The sequence below is a fragment of the Musa acuminata genome, chromosome BXJ2-10 (assembly GCF_036884655.1).
Source record: "Musa acuminata AAA Group cultivar baxijiao chromosome BXJ2-10, Cavendish_Baxijiao_AAA, whole genome shotgun sequence".
In the NCBI taxonomy this organism is placed as follows: Eukaryota; Viridiplantae; Streptophyta; class Magnoliopsida; order Zingiberales; family Musaceae; genus Musa; species Musa acuminata.
In genome coordinates, this window is record NC_088347.1 from 4,865,703 (window position 1) to 4,886,623 (window position 20,921).

A 20,921-nucleotide genomic window follows, 5' to 3' on the forward strand; every position below is an offset into this window, starting at 1 on the left:
AAGAGGTCGGCATGGGCAGCATATACTAGTCTGTTAAGACACCCTATCGTATTGTGTGTTGGTACCAAGGTTCGCCGTACCGTACCGTACCGGCGTTTCGACCCGGGCTCGGTACCGGTACGGTACGGTATACCGCTCTGTAACGGACAAACTTCTAAACAAGATGTTGGATGTAATGCTTATGTCTGTCCGTTGTCTTTTGGCATGTTCATGCCTTGTACAGCAGGTAGAGGGGCGGCCGAAGGCTTATAAGTCCCATTTTAGTTGGGTTGGTGGCCTCTTTAGGCTTGTAAATAAAGGTTGTGTCATGTGGACACGTGACAGAGCTTTTCGATCTGTAATGGACCATTTTACCCTTTGTTGTGCAACTATTCGGAGCTTGTAAAGTCTGTTTGTAATTTGCATTGTCTATGAAGTGTTTTTCGGACATGTTTGCTTGTGGATCCCGATTGAGGCGTTCTCTTTAACCCGTTCTCTCTTTTGTTGGTCCTAAGGGACAATGGGAGGCTTCGGGGAGGCTGACCTTTGCGGACGGACACGCGAGGGTGCCGCACGCCTTAGGCAAAACCAGCTAAGGTCGTGACAATATGGTATCAGAGCGGGACAAGCACTCATAGAAACACTTGACATGCAAACGTGGGGGACCTAGCGGGGCTGCGTTGAGGGCAGTCAGCACACGCGCGATCGTTTGAGGGAAAACGGGCATGGAGATGTAGGGAAAAGAGTCGCTCAGAGGAGCGGGCATCTAACATTGGCATTTTGAGGAATGGCCAACCCTTCGCGCAAGAGGCACCACGAGAACAGGCAAGCTTGGAAGAATTCGGAGCGCACAAAGGTTGGGATGGCTGAGTTTGAGCTACGGCTCAACGTTGACAACTATACTTGATGGTGCTCTAGGCAAGCGAGGCGCTTGGCAAGAATGAGACCATCCAAGGTGGAATGAGTTGTTCAACGACCAAAAGAGTTATGCAAAGCTCACAGAGGTGAGGGGAATTGCTAACTCGAAGAATTTGGTACTCATGCATGGGCTTGTATACGGACGATGGAATGTTCGTGGCCATCCCAAGGCGACCGAGACTCGGCGCCATGGAGCATTGAAACTTTCTCTTCGTCATGTGAAGGATACGTCCGGAGGAGGCTGAAGTGTGCAACGAGTTTAGCATGTTGCTAGGCCTTGAGGGGTGCGGCGGTGGCCGTATTGACGTGGAGGCGCAATCTAGCAAGTGCGTTTGCAAGAGGCAGAACAATGCACAGTTTGTTCAGCAGATCGGAGTAGTCCAAGGGGATGGGGGTCTCCGAAACGAAGAGAGATGTTGCTCCAACGGGACAGTTATCTAGGAGGGATAAGTCTCGGCACTCCAGAGGGAGAACCATGTGAGACGGACTTCACATGTTGAGGAGAAGTACCTCACAAACAACAACTCCACGAAGCTCAATGGACCGAGCAAGCAGCGAGGAGTTGCCACATGATCTCGCTCGAGAGAATGCATTGATGGATGCATTGCGAGATCAAGTGGGGGAGCGACCTAAAGCAACTTAAATGAAGGCACATTTAGAGTCGATATGGAGATCGGAATCAAGGGAGGGCTGACCCGTGGAATGGAGGGCGCGAGGGCCACCATCGACTCAATGCAAAAACGAGGAGCGGAGCAACTTGGGTGTAACTTGGCGAAGTACCCAAGCCGCATGAAGGGAGCCAACAGAGAAGTTGGAACATGGAGCAGAAGCACAGTGCTTTCCTTAGACAGAGGTCAAAGACATGAACTCTTGCAGAGGCAAGGGTAGGATCATGTTGTTCCATGGGTCCTTCATTCTGACGGAGCGGACTCATCTTGCATGGTGCCAAAGACGAAGGGAGCTTCTGGGCACATGCACCTTATCTCGGAGGAGCATTTGATGGAGGAACTAAGGCGACTCAATTTGCGGAGGCGAAGTTGGGTTCAGAAGGTCTTAGCACGGGGCAAGAGGACGCAGAGGCGGGTACTCTTGAAGAATATGCCACAGTGTTGCCATTCAAGTTGCCATGAAGGAAGCAGTGCGCAGCGGAGATTGTGCTGATAGGGGCAGAGGCCCAGGATCCAGACAATGGTGCACAAACTACAGTGAAGTCGGTGGACTTCGGGAGCTACTAGGCGACGGACTGTCCTAGAGTGGTGCTTCATCTAGGTGTGACCCAAGAGTGGGTGGATGAAGGTCGATTGCCAAAGGAGTGAACAAAATCGAAGGTAGAGGAAACCCTGCGATGTATTGGCAGAGGCCACACATGGAGGGTTCACAATTCGAGTTTATTCCACAAAGATCAGAATGCAATGGAGATGTCACCAGGAGGCGACATGGTGCAGCGGATCGTGGTGGAACAGTTCGTGGCAATGCGACACACACGACATTGTCCCGTGAGGGATGAGATCATATGGAGGTATGATCGGGAGCTACTGGGAGCTCCGCTTTGGTGAACAACACGACGGCAGGAAGGGCTATGGATTCAAGGAGTGAAGGCCATGGTACCGCAGAGGCGGGTCTTCCGGGCGTGCACCGAATTTTGCATCGGATGAAAACCTTGGTCATCAGCATATGGGGGCTGGGTTCCACCAAGGAAAAAGTTCGAATGCAAGTACCAGTGAGTTCCATGGGAGGGACTTGATCATGCAGAGATATGATCGAAGCAGCTGGAGAGTTGGACTGCTCCAGAGCTCATATTCGCTTAAGGGAGCCCGACAAGTCAGAGGACAAGGTCGAGTAAGCGAACGTTGCTACCAAGGAAGCTAAGGAGAACAGAATCGCTGCAAACTCTACAACGTGATGGCAGAGGCCATGCATGGGAGTTGCAGTCTGTCTTTCCATCGACCAAACGGACTGCTTGGAGAACACAGTGGTGTTGAAGCAGGGGGTCGAAAGGGGCGAGGAAGCGACGACGAGTCCAGAGGGACTTAGCTACCCAAAATCAAGCATCAGTTAGAATGGAGGTGGACTCAGAGGAGTGCCACGGAGACATCTCTATTGATTGTGAAGAAAAGGGATACAGAGGCGAGGCGACGGATAGTAGGGCCATGGGCATGGAAGCGCCATGGTACCGCAGAGGCGGGACTTCCGTGCAAGTCATTGATCCCTTGCTCTCATGGGGGGAGAGCGCTTGGTCGTGAAAGGGGCCGAGGAGGTGGAGCATGCAGAGGCAATCTCCAAGTACCGAGACAAGGCTGAAGGGCAGAGGGCAAGAAACTTCGTAAGACCGGTGTCAACAAGTTTCTCATCAAGATAGCCGTAAGTGAAGGACTTCAGGTCATGCAAGGGTGCACGACCAAGGAACGAAGCAAGCAGTACACGGTGCTGTACCTTTACTACTCAGTGGAGTAGGCGGCAGGGTTGATGGAGAAGACGGTACAATCCCAGAGGCGACCTCATCTATCAGAGAATTACTCCAAGTTGGGGTGAAAACTTCTTGCATTCCAGAAGTTCAATGGCATTGAGAAGGTGAATCACAGTAGCTAACTCAATGTAAGGAGTGCAAACACTTCAAGTGCTTCAGAAGTGTGAGCAAAGAGCAGGCGAAGGCCAGTAACCAGCTCGATGCATGAAGTACAACCTCGAGGAGGCGGGCGAAGTCAAGTAACTTTTTCCTTCTCAACTCTTAAGAGAATGGGCGAAACTGAGTACCCCAATTCTCTTATCTATCCAGCAGAGGAGCGCTGCACAAGTTCAAAGACCCTTCGAAGATAATGGAAGACAATAGTTGTCAAATCCTCACCAACGGTGATCAGTGCTACTGAGAGTAGATTGTCCGCCTCATTTCCCTACGAAATGCCAATCGAAAGCGGAAGTGATGCGAACCTACTTGGATGTGACAACTAACTGAAAGAAGAGTCAATGAGCAGATTTTGTGGAGGAAGGACCCAAAACTTCGGAAGTTTGCGAGGCGATGCTCGTTAAAGCTCCAACAAGCATCCACCCAGTTCAAGCAGTATGAGGAAATTTTGAGAGACTGGCGCAGTAAGGATGGTCTTTTCCTTCATTTGGGGGATCCGCAGGAATCAACGAGGATCAATACAACTCAGCCAACCCCACACCAGAGTCAGAGTCATTGGCGAGTTGAAGCAGCATGGCGGATCAAAGGTTCGACTACTCAGAAACAGCAGCGGAGAGCAGTTGGGAGCCAGGAGGCGCATTGCAGCTGGAGCAGAAGATTGAAGACTCAGCAAAGGCGAAGAGTTGCAGTGTTCACAAAGGCTTCGACGAGGACGTCGAAGGGATAAGTGGGGGAGAATGTAACGGACAAACTTCTAAACAAGATGTTGGATGTAATGCTTATGTCTGTCCGTTGTCTTTTGGCATGTTCATGCCTTGTACAGCAGGTAGAGGGGCGGCCGAAGGCTTATAAGTCTCATTTTAGTTGGGTTGGTGGCCTCTTTAGGCTTGTAAATAAAGGTTGTGTCATGTGGACACGTGACAGAGCTTTTCGGTCTGTAATGGACCATTTTACCCTTTGTTGTGCAACTATTCGGAGCTTGTAAAGTCTGTTTGTAATTTGCATTGTCTATGAAGTGTTTTTCGGACATGTTTGCTTGTGGATCCCGATTGAGGCGTTCTCTTTAACCCGTTCTCTCTTTTGTTGGTCCTAAGGGACAATGGGAGGCTTCGGGGAGGCTGACCTTTGCGGACGGACACGCGAGGGTGCCGCACGCCTTAGGCAAAACCAGCTAAGGTCGTGACAGCTCGGTACACTCAGGTGTACCGAGCACTGTAGCACTGCTACAGTGCTCGGTACGAGCGGCCCGGTACAGGGTGGTCCGCGTACCGCTAGCCTGTCGGACCGGTACGTACCGCCCGTACCGGGCGGTACAGTCCGGTACGGCAAACCTTGGTTGGTACATCGATATGTATCGTACCGGCGGTCGATCAATACACCGGTACGAACCAGTACGATGAATCATGGTTGCTAAAAGCAGTGGTGAAGCAAAGTTCAAAGTGGTAGCACAAGGTATTTGTGAATATGGCTAAAAATGCTTCTAAAAGAATTACAAATACCCACTGAAACTCCTATGAGACTATACTGTGACAATAAGGCTATTATTAACATTGTTCATAATCCAGTACACCACCATGATTGTTCAAAGCATGTTGAAGTATATCGACATTTCATAAAGGAGAAACTTGAAGAAGGAATTGTCTACATGCCCTATATTCCTATAGAGAAGCAACTAACAAATATTCTTACCAAGGTTCGCCGTACCGTACCGTACCGGCATTTCGACCCGGGCTCGGTACCGGTACGGTACGGTATACCGCTCGGTACACCCAGGTGTACCGAGCGGTACACTCACGTGTACCGAGCACTGTACACTGCTACAGTGCTACTGTACGGTACGGTCCGCGTACCGCTGGCCTGTCGGACCGGTACATACCGCCCGTACCGGGCGGTACAGTCCGGTACGGCAAACCTTGATTCTTACCAAAGGGCTTAAAAAATCTTTTAATGAGGATCTAACGAGCAAGCTGAGAATGATTGACATCTTTGAGCCAACTTGAGGGGGAGTGTTGAAAATCCCATGATTAAAGGATTTTGAATCCCATAATTAAGAGATTTTATAATCCCATAATTAAGGGAATCTATCCCCTATTTTGGACCACTCAATCAGTATCAAATCAACTCATATTATAGGAAATAAATTAGAATAAAATATTGTATAGAATTAATTTCCTTAATTGTACAGGTTGTAATAAGCCTATATAAGTCTTCCTTTGCATACAAAAAAGATTAACTAATGAGAAAAATTATATTCTCCTGTGTTCATATACCTCTTTATGTTTTATGTACTTTATGCAAAACCTTTTAAATTCGAAAAACATATTAATTTGTATACAATAACATATTTGTCATATGTTTGATATCAATATGACCTCCAAGGAATTTGGTTATGGTTCCAAGAGGGTAGAGGGATCCCAACAATTGCATTCATCATTGGCCTATGCATGAAGATTTAGCATAGATAAATTGCAGAATGATTTTGCCAATTTAACACTACAATTAGTTGTTGTGTGTAACAATGTCAAAATGCAAAACTGAAGATGATAAATTAGTTTTCAGTGAGGTTTGTCAGGACTTGTAAAGCATACAGAGGTAATAACAAGCAAGGACTCAATCTCGTACCAGGGCACCATACCGGTCCCTAGCCAAACATGTCAATCGGTATTGGTATATAGACAGATGGTACACATGTACACACTGAAGATTGGAAGAGGAAGAAGAAGAAATATTAGAGGAAGGAATATATGGTGGAGGAAGAAGAGAAGGGAAAAAGCAAAGGAACAAGGAAGAGGAAGGAAGAAGTGGAGGAAGCACACCAAGGCCACATGAGGGCAGCAAGGTCGGCAGATGACATCGAGATGAGGGGAGGTTTCAAACTTTCACAATGGTGGATGACAACAATGGTCCACTAAGAAGAGGGCTTGCGATCGTGGGCCCCAATTTTGACCTTTTAAAATTTTCTTTTAATAACATCGGCATACCCGTACAGGTATTGGTCTGGGTGAAATGGAGTTCCATGATAACAAGAGCACCATCAAAATAATAATAACTCAGAATTTAGACAAATTGTGTGGATCTTGAGAAAAACAATTGAAGGTCAATCACTATAAGGGTAGTTATGTAACTTCACCAGAGATAAATATCAAATTCCAAATCTTAGTCAAAATCAAATAGTTAATAGTTGGCAATACCTAGGACACTCTCTGCTCCTTAGTGAAGCAAACAATATGTGTCCAAATGTTTCCTCCAACATTTTCTCTACCTGCAAAATGAATAAGCAGTCTTTCCTTAAACTAACAAAAAAGAATCAGGTTGCTTACTGTAAACGTTAAAAAAAATAAAGAATAAGTACATTGGTAAACTACCTGACGAGTATCACATTTGCCTGCAAGGTCACAGTACTTACTAAATCGTGACCAATAATCTTTCAAAAGCCCTTTCCATTCGGTAGTTCCAGCACATACATTATCTAGCTGATCAAAGGTAAAAATTGATAGAGTGCAATCAACAAAAATAGCCAACACTACATGAGTCCAAAGTAAATAGTCATGTAAAAATCAGCTATATATACATCTCATAACTACCCTTTGCAAACAAATATACATATCATATTTAAGGCTATTTTCTACCATAACTAGTATACATAAATATGAAACTGCCCATACTATATATGTCATTCCTGGAAAACATTTGAATATTCACTAAATCAGATATCTTAGTGACTCAAACAATAAACACACAAACCCTGAACATGCATAGAAGAGATCATCATCATATAAATATAAATCTTGCAAAAAGCATTTACAGAAGTTTTCAATAGTAATTTCAATCAGAGGATAAAGATTAGCTTTTACTAGCTTAGCAGAAAAGAGAACTATGTTTTGTGGCATTGAAGATCTTCAAATGAATCCATAAAGCATTAAATGGGACATGTATTACTATGTTGCTCAAAACCTTCTAATGAGTAAACATTACTCTTTAATCTTTTCGCATTTGTCATCAACTACTAGCTACAGAAGTTGGTAATGCCATAAGCATATACTTTACAAAGTACACTTGGCATTAAAGTGAGAGCAGTAATGACCAAATGTCCAACTAAAAGAAGGCACCATCATCAAGAAAACTCCTGGTCTGACTGATTGACTGGATCCCAATCTAGGCCTGCCAATCTCATAAAAATCAATTGGATCTATCACAAAATCCTTAATTATGTAGGCCTTGGGGTGTTCCTTTTGTTCCCTACAATTTGAAGTAACGGAACTTGTCTGTGTTAAACTGTATTATATCTCCTTTTTTATCAATACAATTCTTGCCTTTTTGCAGAAAAAAAAAAACCTTAATTATGGGTAATCATGATCAACTGTTAACCACAACAATCAAGTCAAATCCACACCAATTACTGATGAGTTAAGCCAGTTTCAGTCAGTGTTGTCATTTCATGGCACAGGAGAATGCCAATAGCTTTTGGGTGAGAAGCAACTGTTGGCATAGACCAAAAATTGACATACATATACAACGGCACAGGCCAGCATTGTGCAAGCCAATACCTATTTGACATAATATATCTTGACCTATATTGACTTGTAATAGATGGCATGGTAATCTCTTGCTCCCTTCATCTCGAACAATTTGTAGCCAATTGCAACCTACTGCATGATGTTAGAAGTTGTTAAAAAAAGAGAGAAGTAAAAAAGAGAAAACTCCAAGTTGCAACCTACAAATTGTAGCCAATTTTAGCTCAATTTCTAAGAGAGAGAACTCATGATTTTAAAAGACAACTTCTATATACCTGACAGTACTGAAGCTACACCCAAAAACCTGCTCAAGCTGCCTATAGCAGAATGGTGAGTTGTCACAAACATTTCTGCCTTCAATCCTTTACATTGCCTTTTAAAAGTAGTAGAAGCACTTGCATTAAGATATACTTGTTTTCTTTTATTCTGTTCTAAGGTACTGTACACTGAGAACCTTTAAGTCTACATCAACTTCAAGAGGTAATGAATGTCAAAATAAAAAAACATTTAATCATCACCAAACGAGAAGACCCAATTTGTCTATCTAGCACTGATAACAGACTAGTTGTACTAAGGATTGCAGTTCCAGATATCGGAACCTATGCCAGTCCATAGCCAAACTGGTATCCAGAATTGTTCGGGGTCATCGACAGCTTAAAATGGTCAAAACAAATATATATTGCAGAAGGCAACCAGCAAGGTGCCTTCATTATCTTGTACTACACCAGGTTTAGCATAAAATTATAGTTCTTAAACTATCAATAAGCTTAGACGTAACTTATAGAGCACAATTAACTTCAGAAACCTACACACTAGGCTTTAGCAGAGTTTGCAATTGATAATCAGCCTCTCACAGATTTGCAAAAGGAGACAAATTCCACTTTAACCTCATATAAAGAGTGAGGACATGGACATCATTCATCTTGGAAAAAAAATTATAATTTAATAATCAACAACCATCTGCAGGCTCAAGAAGTTAAAGAGATAACAAGACACGAATCCCAGGTCATCCAGACTGTACATGACTGGAAAATAAATAAAAATTTTCAAGGAATACTGATTGCTTTCTATTGATAACTTTATTCAACCAAACTACCAAAGCACTATAAGCGTCCAGAAATTGGAAGGGATCTACATGGAAGCACTATAAGAAAAACAACACAAGGACATTCCATCAGTGCCTTTAATGAATGCTTTCATTCTTTGTGGAATTTGATAGAAAAATGCATGCTTTATTAAAAGAAGATCATCAAGGCAATTACCAAATTTACCTTCTTGGAATCCTTCATAAACTACTTGACTGTAGGCTACCACTTTAAGGTAATTTCATGATGTACTTTTAGTTGAAGAATGAAATTCAAAGCATCTAAGAATTCTGTTCCTATAAAGTACAAGAGGCTTAGCCACTGAGTTTCAGCTGCAAATAAAGCATATCAGGAACTGCTACATATATCTATGATAATCAGGCCCCCATGAAAACTTTCTATGACATTTACCAAAAATGTCTTCTTTAATACTTAGGTGACAGTTTTTGTCACCAGGCCTGCATGCAGACACGAAAAAATTTGTGGTTTGTGTGTGCTTGAAGATTATTATACCAAAAAAAAAAGAAACCAAAGAACAAGAAACAGTCAAACAAGATGAGAATATGCAAAATATAATTGTGCAATCAATGAAAATTATGACTTCTATCAAACAATTAAGAACCGCAACCAATAATAGCTATACCAGTTTTTTGATATATAACAAGACCTCTGACAAACTGATTGTGCTTTTCCAATGTGCACTTATTGCCAAATCGATGACAGACAATGAAAGCAACAATGTTTGATAGCATAAGCAATAAGTACCTCATTCTCCATGTCAGCTGTAAAACTGTAATCAGCAACCTCTGAGAAATGATGGGAAAGAAATGCTGACACCTAAAATAACATCAGAAAATGCACCAATCAAATTTTTGTTAGATCTAGAAGAAAAGAAGTTAAGAAAGTCAAAAATAACTGACTCAAAATAACTGACCAAAAGGCTTACAATGTGCAGAGGGACTGTTTTTAAACAAGTTTATTTAGAAGGGATTTGTAGCATCCAAGAGTGTGTCCTACCATGCAGGAACATATTTTTCTATAAATAGATGAACTGAACAAATGCAATCAGTTTCAACATGTATTGTTGAATGTTCCGACCAACTCGACTAGTTTCCCACTTAAAAGACCTGACATCCCCTCTGTCCAACCAACTTACAAAAGCTACAATGCACGTCCTCTATTTGTGCTATCTTGTTGCCTACATTTGGTTGACCACAATCTCTCCTCCTGGTGACCCTCCCCCACTGTTCTAGTGAGTTTCCCTTGTTGTTCCTATGAGCAGCCACGGATCCAAAACATGACAGGGGACAAGTTTTACCTCCTGGTGACCACAAGTTCTCCTTCCCTTACTCTTATTTGCCTGGAATTAAGAACTTGCATAGTCAACTAGAAATTTAAAAATGCGACTAGCAGTTCATCACCTCTTTGGGTAGCTAGTGGAGTGCCTAGACCACCTTCAACAGAACTGTTATAATGGATCACAATAATAGAGAAAAGACTGCCATTGATGACAGCATCTAGCATGCTACAGGGAAAATAACATCAAAGTAGTATCCCTATCCTTGAGATATAGCAAATTGCAACTTTCTATAGTTTACATTAAGAAAACCATGTGACAAAGATTAAAAAGTAATACCATACCATGCGACCACGAAATTCTGGATAAAGAATCCGACTTTTCATTGAGATGTAGTTTCTATCCTGAACACAAGCAATTTGGCTGATCAACTTTTGGATATAAAACAACAGGTGACAGTGATAACAATTAACAGATGATATAAATCAATTTCATCAATATAATCTTGAAGGTAATGTTGCTTAGAAGCTAATACATAACCAGATGATATTAGGAGACAATGTGTGAATTCATTTACTACAAACTTGCTCCCTGTACTCTACACATGCTAGCCTTTGTAAATCTTGCAACAGCTTCTACATACAATGGGAACACAAACTGGTATAGGGTTTAGTATTCTAAAACCTACATTCTGTTAAGAAGCTGAATGTATAGCCTCTTGTAAGCATTTGTTTCAGATAGTAGAAGCTGCTACTTATTTCAGTAGGAAACATGACCAAAATGTTCATGCCCTATAGAACAGTCTATATAATGCAATTTAATGAGTACCTGCAACACTTTCATTATGGATGCATAAGTTGATGGCCTTCCAATTCCAAGTTCTTCTAGCTTTTTAACCTTCAAAAGAGTATAAACAATTAAAAGACTAAGAAAGAAAAGACAACTTTGTAATTTGCAGAGAACTTCGTACTTGAGCACTAAAAAATAGATGAAAATCCTAATAAATAAGAGAAGGCGACCAGTATAAACTCAATCTTGTACTGGACATCACTAACCAGTGCTCCTTCAGAGTAACGTGGTGGTGGTTTAGTGTAATGCTGAAGTAGGTGCACCTTAACCAAATCTAAAGAGTCCTTGACCTATGAAATGAAAACATAATTCAATATCATCAATCAATTGGATTATTTAAAGCATTAAAGAAATGAACAAGAATGGATATTCAAACAACAATCTACTATCATATTTCGTCATCTTTCAAACTCTTGGCAACTAATGAAGATAACCACTAAGAATAAAAGACAGTGAAGATACCTTTAATTTGCGGAAAGCCTCAAAAGATGCCTCATTTTTATCCTCTTCCTTGTTATTTTCATTAAGTTGTGCCTCCTTGTCCTGATTTCACAAATGTTCAACATTCTCTTTGACAAAGTGAACCAAAGCAAGTACAAAGACCACTCAGAATATTCTGATAAATTCAAAACTACATATATTATTAGCAAAAATTGTCCGAACTTTCAAATTCTCTATAACTCAGATGTTGAAGTTGCATTTCCATCATTTTTCTTAGATTAGATTACAAGAAAATGATAAGCATGTTATATACATAGTAATTTCTCTATTAAAGATGAAATATCGTTGAGAAGTTTACTGTACTGCTTTTTAGCTTCCTGGCATGAACAGTGCAGAAAAGTTACTAACTACACTATGCATGAATACTCTGTACCATAATGATCAACACTTGTCAGCACAGACCAGAATGTGTCATCCCAAAGAAGTATAGGCATGCAACACGCCAGACCAGTGCCAGAAATATCGGCATGCATCATGCCAAACCAAGCTGGAAGTGCCAATGTATTTTGATGAGGTCAATTTGTAACCTGTACTGACTGGCACAAACTGTGCCGTGCCAAAAGGTATTGATAGACCCCGTACCAAGAAATGGCAAATTTTGACCTAATCACATATGAACAGTAGCACTTGTTTTGGAAACCATAGTGGCAACATTACACCAGCCTCTGCAGCACAGCAGAAATTGCTGGCAATATATGATGTTTTAAGCTTAGATGCAGATGTTCTCTGCTTGAGGCATGTCAGTCCATCCAGTTTATATCAAAATAATTATATAAATATATAAAAGATAATGACAAAGTACATGGGCTATTGCAAGCTAATGTATGCACAGCATGACATGCTGCACATCAATAAAAAGCTATCTGAGATATGCACTTGGCACAAGGCATTGAACTCCATTATCATGTTTCCTTCAGAAGAAAAACAAAAGAATGTACATAGAAAGTATCATGGTATTTTGTCTAGTGAAAATACTAAAGCAAGTATGAAGGACAAACCTCATAAACTGCTTGATATCCAAGGAATGCAAGTCGTGAACCAACTGATCGGAAGATCATGTCTCCTTGAGAATTCTCAATATCAGCTTGAATCTACATGGGTGCCATTCCACAATATGTCATGTAACATGGAGCAAATTCTTGAGACATACAATGGATGAGATGGGGTTAAGAGTTTATGGAAAATATATTGGATTTGAATATATATACATGCAAATAACTCACAAAGAACAAACTCTGTACAAGTTGCACTTTGAGAAGACTGTAGACAGGTCATCCATGTTTCAGTCCAATTTTAAGTTGAAGAAGCAGCAACATTGATTCAAAGAATTTTAGATCAGGATCTCTTATTTTCTTTAATTCTGAGGTGAACTTCATCCTCATATTTTGTTCAACAGTTTGGTTTAGAAGAGTCCATTAGGATTCAGGTTATGGAAGGCAACATGTTTAGGAAGAATTTCCGGGAATTTCAAGACAATTATTTTTAAAAAATGTTTTGTTACTAGAGAATAAAGAATCATGTTAATCTAAAGGCTAGCTATCTTGATGAAATAAAGTGATAACAATTGATGTATTCTTAATGAAACCTCTGTTTCTCTTTGAACTGTTTTCTTCCCACTTAATTATTCTCTTCCTTCAGTGACTTCCTTTCAAAAAATTCTGAAATGAAATGGAATTAACAAGTGACAAGACACACATAAAGGTCCATCATTGCACTACAAAATGGAAGTCCACCAATATAATCTCTAGACGCTTACTAATACAACTGACAGGGTTCTCTGCTTGCATCAATGAGGGGTTATTTATTGCTTGCATCAAATAAATCTCACTGTTGAAAGGAGGGAGGGAAATATCTACTACTAGCAAAGTTAAACCAAGCAGGAGAGATTCTTCTTGTTTATAACTTGACACCTTTGATAATATTAAAACAAAGATAACAAATCAGATACCATAAGAGACCTTTCATCTTTAGTAAAAATCAGCTACTTCACCATGTGCAGGACATAATTTGACATCTTTACCAATAGGACCATTCATGTTCATATCAATTATCAAGAAAGGCATCAAGAAGTCATAAAATGGATGAGCTCTCCAAAAATTTTATAGGTCCTCTTCCCATAGATCTTTCTAAACACATCTTTTGATGCCAAGTAAGCATTAGAAGCAGAAGTATAGAAATTATTTATAAAGATAATTATCACAAAATGCTGAAGTTTTATATTTTTCTGGTGTGTCCATGCGAATCCAATACAATGACAGTTAATAATAACAAGTCCAACTCTAATAAAAGGCATATGAAGGCACAACATGTACTCACACAAGCATGCATGCATAACTGCCTAAATAGGTATGGAACTGAGGAAATAGTAACAGAAAAAGAGGTCCATACCATATCAGTAGTCGCAGCTTCCATTTGGCAAGCCATCGTCCGACTCCAGATAAGAGTGTATAACTTTAGAGAATCACCATCGAGGATTCCAACTAAAGATGCTGCAACAAGTATATTATTAGAACTGATGTAGGTATAGCTTTAGCACCTTAACAAAATTCATAGAAAATGATCAGTCAGAAGAGGAAAGGAACAAAGAAAAAAAGGGGATAGAGAACTTTCACAGGGCTCCAATAATCATAAACTTAACTATAGGTAAGGCATTACAAAAATTAGGAGACTGGCTAATTATAATCAAGTCTTAAGCAATTTTGGAATTTCTGCTTTTATGCACATACTGAGATATAATTATGATGCAGTGACTTCATATCTCCAAGTGTATTCACAGAAAAAATGAAATACAGCTAAAGTCTGATCTGGGCTTCAGATACTAAAATGCTGTCATGTCCAAATTATCATTTAATCAATATACTCATAAGATTATACAGGTAACATCTCCTTGAAATTAAGTCCTGATGCATATAAATGAACAGAACTTTGAATCTTGGCCAATATGTATCGCATTGATGCCATATCCTATCATGTTTTCCATGATGTAATAATAGCATATCCATATTATGCCATCGCAATATCGTGTACCTGTATTCATGCTTGTTAGTCCCACATTTTAATAACCAACGCTAATCTCCTTGATAGTTCACAGTATGAGTATCTCTTATTTGATATTTTTCAGTAGCATCATCTATCTATTCAAGATCATTTTTAGTACCATCATACATCTATCTCAACATCATTATATATGCAATAGTTATGGATCTCCTAGTTTCACAACTAACGTATATTTGACCTACAAAAAATTGTTAGGACAATAATTGTTATAAGATTTTACATTAAATCAAAGGCACATTTGATGGTAACCTATGAAACATGAATACTCCCAGTTGCTTAGCATCTTGGATATTTGCTAGATACATAGTCGAAGAATTTGAATTTTAAATACTTACTGAAAATATTAAATATGTTGGATGCATATAAGGGATGCCTCATTGGTAGATGGGAGAATTTTGTTTTCAGTACATGTTGATTCTATGATTTTAAACACGATAAATATATAATTAGACATAATAGGTTAAATTGTTTGTATTGAGCATAAAAATCATGGCTTCTCGAGACAAAACTGAAAATGGTCTTCACTTTACTCATTAAAGATCTTGCTATCTTCTCTAACTATCGACGTACCATGTTGCTAAAGATAATATCTTTCAAGAAGAATAATCTAAAATTATTAGTTAATAACTTGGTTTTTTTTATCCTGGTATGTATCTTTATAGTCTGCTCATTACTATTAAATGTTAAGCTTTATTATATAAACTTTCTATCAGCATCACAGACACTTTTTATCATTGTATCCATGTTGCATCATCTCCTCCATCCTATCATATCAGAATGTCATATATATGTATCCTTGTTTTACAGGAGGTAACAAAAAATTTCAAACCACCCTCTCCAATTTAACCATCTTGGACTAGTTCCATAACAATTTTTTAGTTATTTTACTCAGAGATATCTTATTAAATCTACCCATCGTGTAAAGTGACAGCGTTAAATTTATTTGCTTAAGATGCTTAGACTCGGTAGTACTGGAGTAGCTACATTCGCTATAGTTGAGACTCAATTGTTTGACATGCATCAGTGTATGGAAAATGTCTAATTTTGAAATATAAAGTAATTTACATAACTAAATGTATGCATAAACATGTGTGAATAAGTTTCACATCAGGTGGCTGAGTTTCAAAATGTCATAGGACAGCAAGACTCTATTACAACAAGTTGCTAAGCCTTTATTAAATGATCTAATCAATGATTTAAAAAACGCTAGGCACCAAAAGGAGCCAAGGTCCAAAAACGCTCAAGGCGCTAGGTGCTCGCCCGAGTGAAGCGAGGCACTAAAATATAAAAATATATAATATAATTAATAAATATATTTATTTAAATAAAAATATAATATTAAATTAAGAAAATCTTGTAAAATTACAATATCACATTAACAAAAAGTCTCAAAATTCAAAACAATAACAATAATTTCAAATAAATAAAAATTAATAATATTAAAATCAAAATAATATATTATTAATCTAATAAATAAAAATATTGTTACTAGTATACAGTTAGTAGTATACTATTAATATATTGTTAACAATATACGAAGTGAGAAGAGTGTGAGTAAGAGGAAGATCGAGACTGCTGACTGAGAGCAACGACAGCGGGAGCGGGGGCGGGAGCGATGAGAGCAGGAGCAGCGAGAGCGGTAGCAACGAGCAATGGGAGTGGGAGCGACGAGCAACGACAGTCGCAACGACGGCGGTAGCAGCAAGCAGCAGCAACGAGAGCGGCAAGTGACAACAGTGGCAGCGGTATCAGCAAGCAGTGATTTCAATAGGTGCTCGAGCGCTCGCCTAGGCGCTCCTCGCCTCGCTTTATGTCCAAGCGCCTTGCTTTAAAGAGGCACCGCCTAGGCGCTCGCCTGAGCCTAGGCGCCGGGCGCTTCGGGCAAGCGTCTAGGTTAAACCAGGCGACCGAACCAGATTTTTAGGTCTGGTTGGTCTCCGGTGCTTTAGTTGATTCAATCGAACAAACTAAATCACTAATATCAGGCTCCCTCTTGCAATTTCCCCGACTTCCCTAACCCTAACACGTAATTTTGCCACCGAGATTTCTTCTCCGATGTCGCTGCTCTCTACTGTTGTTGCCACTGTCGCTGCTCGCCGCAATTGTCGCACTACTCGCCGCTACCACAATCGCTACTGTCGCCGCTCCCGCTGTCGCTCGTCGCTCCCGCTCCCAGCTCCCGGCCCCACTCCCGCTATCGCTCGCCGCTCCCGCTCCAGCTGTCGCCTACAACCGCTGCTGTTGCCTCAGCAACCTCGGTCTTCTCACATTCTTCTCACTATACTGTTAACAGTATATTAACAGTATATTGCTAACTGTATACTAATAATAGTATTTTTATTTATTAGATTAATAATATATTATTTTAATTTTAATACTATTATTTTTTATTTATTTAATAGTATATTTTTTATTTAAAAAATATACTATTATGATTTATTTATTTATTTATTATAATTTTGTACCCAATTTTCTTAATTTAATAGCATATTTTTTATTTAAATAATTATATTTATTAATTATATTATATATTTTTATATTTTAGTGCCTCGCTTCGCTAAGGCGAGCGCCTAGTGCCTCGAGCGTTTTTGGACCTTGGCGCCTTTTGGTGCCTAGCGCTTTTTAAATCACTAGCAGCAAGCAACGACAGCGGTAGCAGTGAGCAACGACAGCGGGAGCGGGAGCGGGAGCAACGATAGTAGCAGTGGCAGTGGCAGTGGCAGCGGCAGCGATAGAAGCGAGCAGCGGGAGCGACGACGATGGCAACGGTAGCAACGATAGCAACGAGCAGTAGGAGCGACGACAGTGACAGCGACAGTGGTAGCAACGAGCGGTGGCAATGAGAGAAGGAGCGACGAGCAGGGTTAGGGTTGGGAAGTCACGAGAGGAAGGCTGATATCAGTGCTTTAGTTGGCTCGATTGAACCAACTAAAGCACCGGAGACCGAACCAGACCTAAAACGCTGGTTCGATCACCTGGTTTAACCCAGGCGCTCGCCCGAAGCGCCCAACGCTTGGGCTCGGGCGAGCACCTAGGCGGCACCTCTTTGAAGCATGCCACTTGGAAATGAAGTGAGGCGCTCGAGCCTCACCTCGCCTCACCCGAGCGCTTAAGCGAGCGCCCGAGCACCTATTGAAATCACTGGACCTAGTTAAAGGTAAAGTATCTAGACACTTGCAGAACCAATATATTATAATATACAACATTTTCATGGGTAGAAATTGCCCTAGGATGAACGTGGAAAGAACTATAGATAAAGAAAAAAGAGAAATACTTATATTGAATAAAAATTAGAGTAATAAACACAGTAAGTACATTAAATCCAAGGAAATTTATTACATGGTAACCTCCTGATACTGGTTGGCCTAATAGCTTCATGGGCTTCTTGGGCATTCTTCACCTTTTGGAAGGATTTACGTATGCTTTTTGAAGCATATTCCTCGCCATACCTGTATTGCAAAAACCATACATTAAAAATCGAACAAAAAAAAAAGCATTTACTTATTTAAAAATATTTAACAAAATATGAGACAAAAAATGAGCAATTATATTTGTTCAAAAACCAAGAACATCTTGCATCAATATATTTTGGCATTTTGTAGATAAGCTCTTTAGAACATGTTGCATGAGCAATTATATTTGTTCCAAACATCAACATAAGTCGTTCTATCATAATCATAACATTTGAAGGTTCAAAGATCATCTTTGTGGCTCAGTAATAGTTAATAATTTCATGTAACCATCTCATAGGCTAACTCCTACTTTAATTCAATGATTATCTCAACTCACTATAAAAGGCCCCCCATGTGTGTCTGTGATCCTATCTGAGAAGTTATACCCTTTTTACTCATGATTCCTCTAAATCCACAGTAGCTTAAGCCTCAGAGGAACCTTTGTCATGGGATTCCCTCTTGAATCCCTCATCTCCCCGATACCAAACTTGTGACAAATTCATAGGCTAGACCCAGGTTGAATCTAAACCCCTGACACGTTGAACAACCAAAATCTAAATTAATACCTAACAAGTAAACAAGACTTCTAAATCTAACCTTAATTAGACTAAATTTTGACTTGAGCTAGACCTAATTGTCATCACCTATGACCCCCTTAAGAACCATGATCCAAACTGCGAGTCCTAATTGATTCAAGACAATATACATATTGCCTACCATAGCTTCTCACAAGAAGTTCCAAAATCCAATCTAGCTTTGCATCATCAAATTACAAACAACATATCAAGATTCATTAAATTCAATCGACTCATTTGATTATATTGGAAATTTACACTTCAATTTTCTCCTATTACATATATTTAATAGCCTGAGTATGATATAGCACATAACAATCACTATATAAGCTTGTCAAAGTAACATCAGGAATAACCAACATGTCATTGTGCCAAATAGCATGAGATTCATCTTTATGCAAATGTGCAGAAGAGTAAATTTGGAAGAAATAAGATTAGGCTACTCCAACGACTGGTTATGGATCAGTAGTACATGTGCATAAGTCCTCAAGAAAACTAAGGCCAATAGATCATTATTCGGCCTTAGTTTCTTGCTAAATGTACCCATCGGACTACAATTTAATTTCTTGAACTTTGAATATCTGTTACTGCTAAGATAAAATATGTCCCATTAATTATTCCATATTCTTCAATATATTTGCCCGACCCATTTTAAATTATACTCAATTATGTGGTTTATTAGACTTGCAAAACCAACAAGGTAATAATTAAAGGTGTATTTTGCAATACGGATTAAAAGGCATATCTCTTAACATCCTAATGAGCAGCGATTTTAAAAGGCGCTCGGGCACTCGCCTAGGTGCTCGGGCGAGGCAAGACGAGGCCCGAGCGCCTCGCTAATCTCCCAGGCGGCGCGCTTCAAACAGGCGCCGCCTAGGCGCTCGCTCGAGCCCAGGCGCTAGGCGCTTCGGGCGAGTGCCCGGGTTAACCAAAGCGACCGAACCAGGATTTTAGGTCTGGTTCGGTCTATGATGGTTAGTTGGTTCAATCGAACCAACTAAAACTGATATAAGTGACAACCGAACCCTAACCCTCGCCGCTACCGATCCCGATCCCGCTGTTCGTCACTGTCGCTACCGCTGTCGCCGCTCGCGCCTCCCGCTACTCGCCACTCTTGCTCCCGCTCCCGCTCCTACTCCCGCTACCGCTGCTCGCCGTTGTCGCTGCTCGCAAACGCTGCTGCTGTCGCCGCTCGCGCCTCCCGCCGCTCTGTAACGGACAAACTTCTAAACAAGATGTTGGATGTAATGCTTATGTCTGTCCGTTGTCTTTTGGCATGTTCATGCCTTGTATAGCAGGTAGAGGGGCGGCCGAAGGCTTATAAGTCCCATTTTAGTTGGGTTGGTGGCCTCTTTAGGCTTGTAAATAAAGGTTGTGTCATGTGGACACGTTCGAGAGCTTTTCGGTCTGTAATGGACCATTTTACCCTTTGTTGTGCAACTATTCAGAGCTTGTAAAGTCTGTTTGTAATTTGCATTGTCTATGAAGTGTTTTTCGGACATGTTTGCTTGTGGATCCCGATTGAGGCGTTCTCTTTAACCCGTTCTCTCTTTTGTTGGTCCTAAGGGACAATGGGAGGCTTCGGGGAGGCTGACCTTTGCGGACGGACGCGCGAGGGTGCCGCACGCCTTAGGCAAAACCAGCTAAGGTCGTGACAATATGGTATCAGAGCGGGACAAGCACTCATAGAAACACTTGACATGCAAACGTGGGGGACCTAGTGGGGCTGCATGGAGGGCAGTCAGCACACGCGCGACCGTTTGAGGGAAAACGGGCATGGAGATGTAGGGAAAAGAGTCGCTCAGAGGAGCGGGCATCTGACATTGGCATTCAGAGGAATGGCCAACCCTTCGCGCAAGAGGCACCACGAGAACAGGCAAGCTTGGAAGAATGCGGAGCGCACAAAGGTTGGGATGGCTGAGTTTGAGCTATGGCTCAACGTTGACAACTATACTTGATGGTGCTCTAGGCAGGCGAGGCGCTTGGCAAGAATGAGACCATCCAAGGTGGAATGAGTTGCTCAACGACCAAAAGAGTTATGCAAAGCTCACAGAGGTGAGGGGAATTGCTA

At 40.8% G+C, this 20,921-nt stretch overlaps 1 protein-coding gene across 1 annotated transcript in view; it reads right to left on the reverse strand.

The window, feature by feature from the left end:
* LOC135585242 (uncharacterized) overlaps window positions 1-20,921 on the reverse strand; it is a 69,900-nt gene that overhangs the window by 21,959 nt on the left and 27,020 nt on the right. Inside the window, exons 7-16 of the mRNA XM_065127687.1 lie at window positions 18,163-18,272; window positions 14,155-14,255; window positions 12,765-12,857; window positions 11,728-11,808; window positions 11,472-11,555; window positions 11,245-11,313; window positions 10,761-10,820; window positions 9,885-9,956; window positions 6,886-6,993; window positions 6,712-6,782 (exon numbers count right to left, since the gene is read on the reverse strand). Coding sequence (XP_064983759.1) covers window positions 6,712-6,782; window positions 6,886-6,993; window positions 9,885-9,956; window positions 10,761-10,820; window positions 11,245-11,313; window positions 11,472-11,555; window positions 11,728-11,808; window positions 12,765-12,857; window positions 14,155-14,255; window positions 18,163-18,272 — 849 coding nt within the window. The remainder of the gene's footprint in view (window positions 1-6,711; window positions 6,783-6,885; window positions 6,994-9,884; window positions 9,957-10,760; window positions 10,821-11,244; window positions 11,314-11,471; window positions 11,556-11,727; window positions 11,809-12,764; window positions 12,858-14,154; window positions 14,256-18,162; window positions 18,273-20,921) is intronic.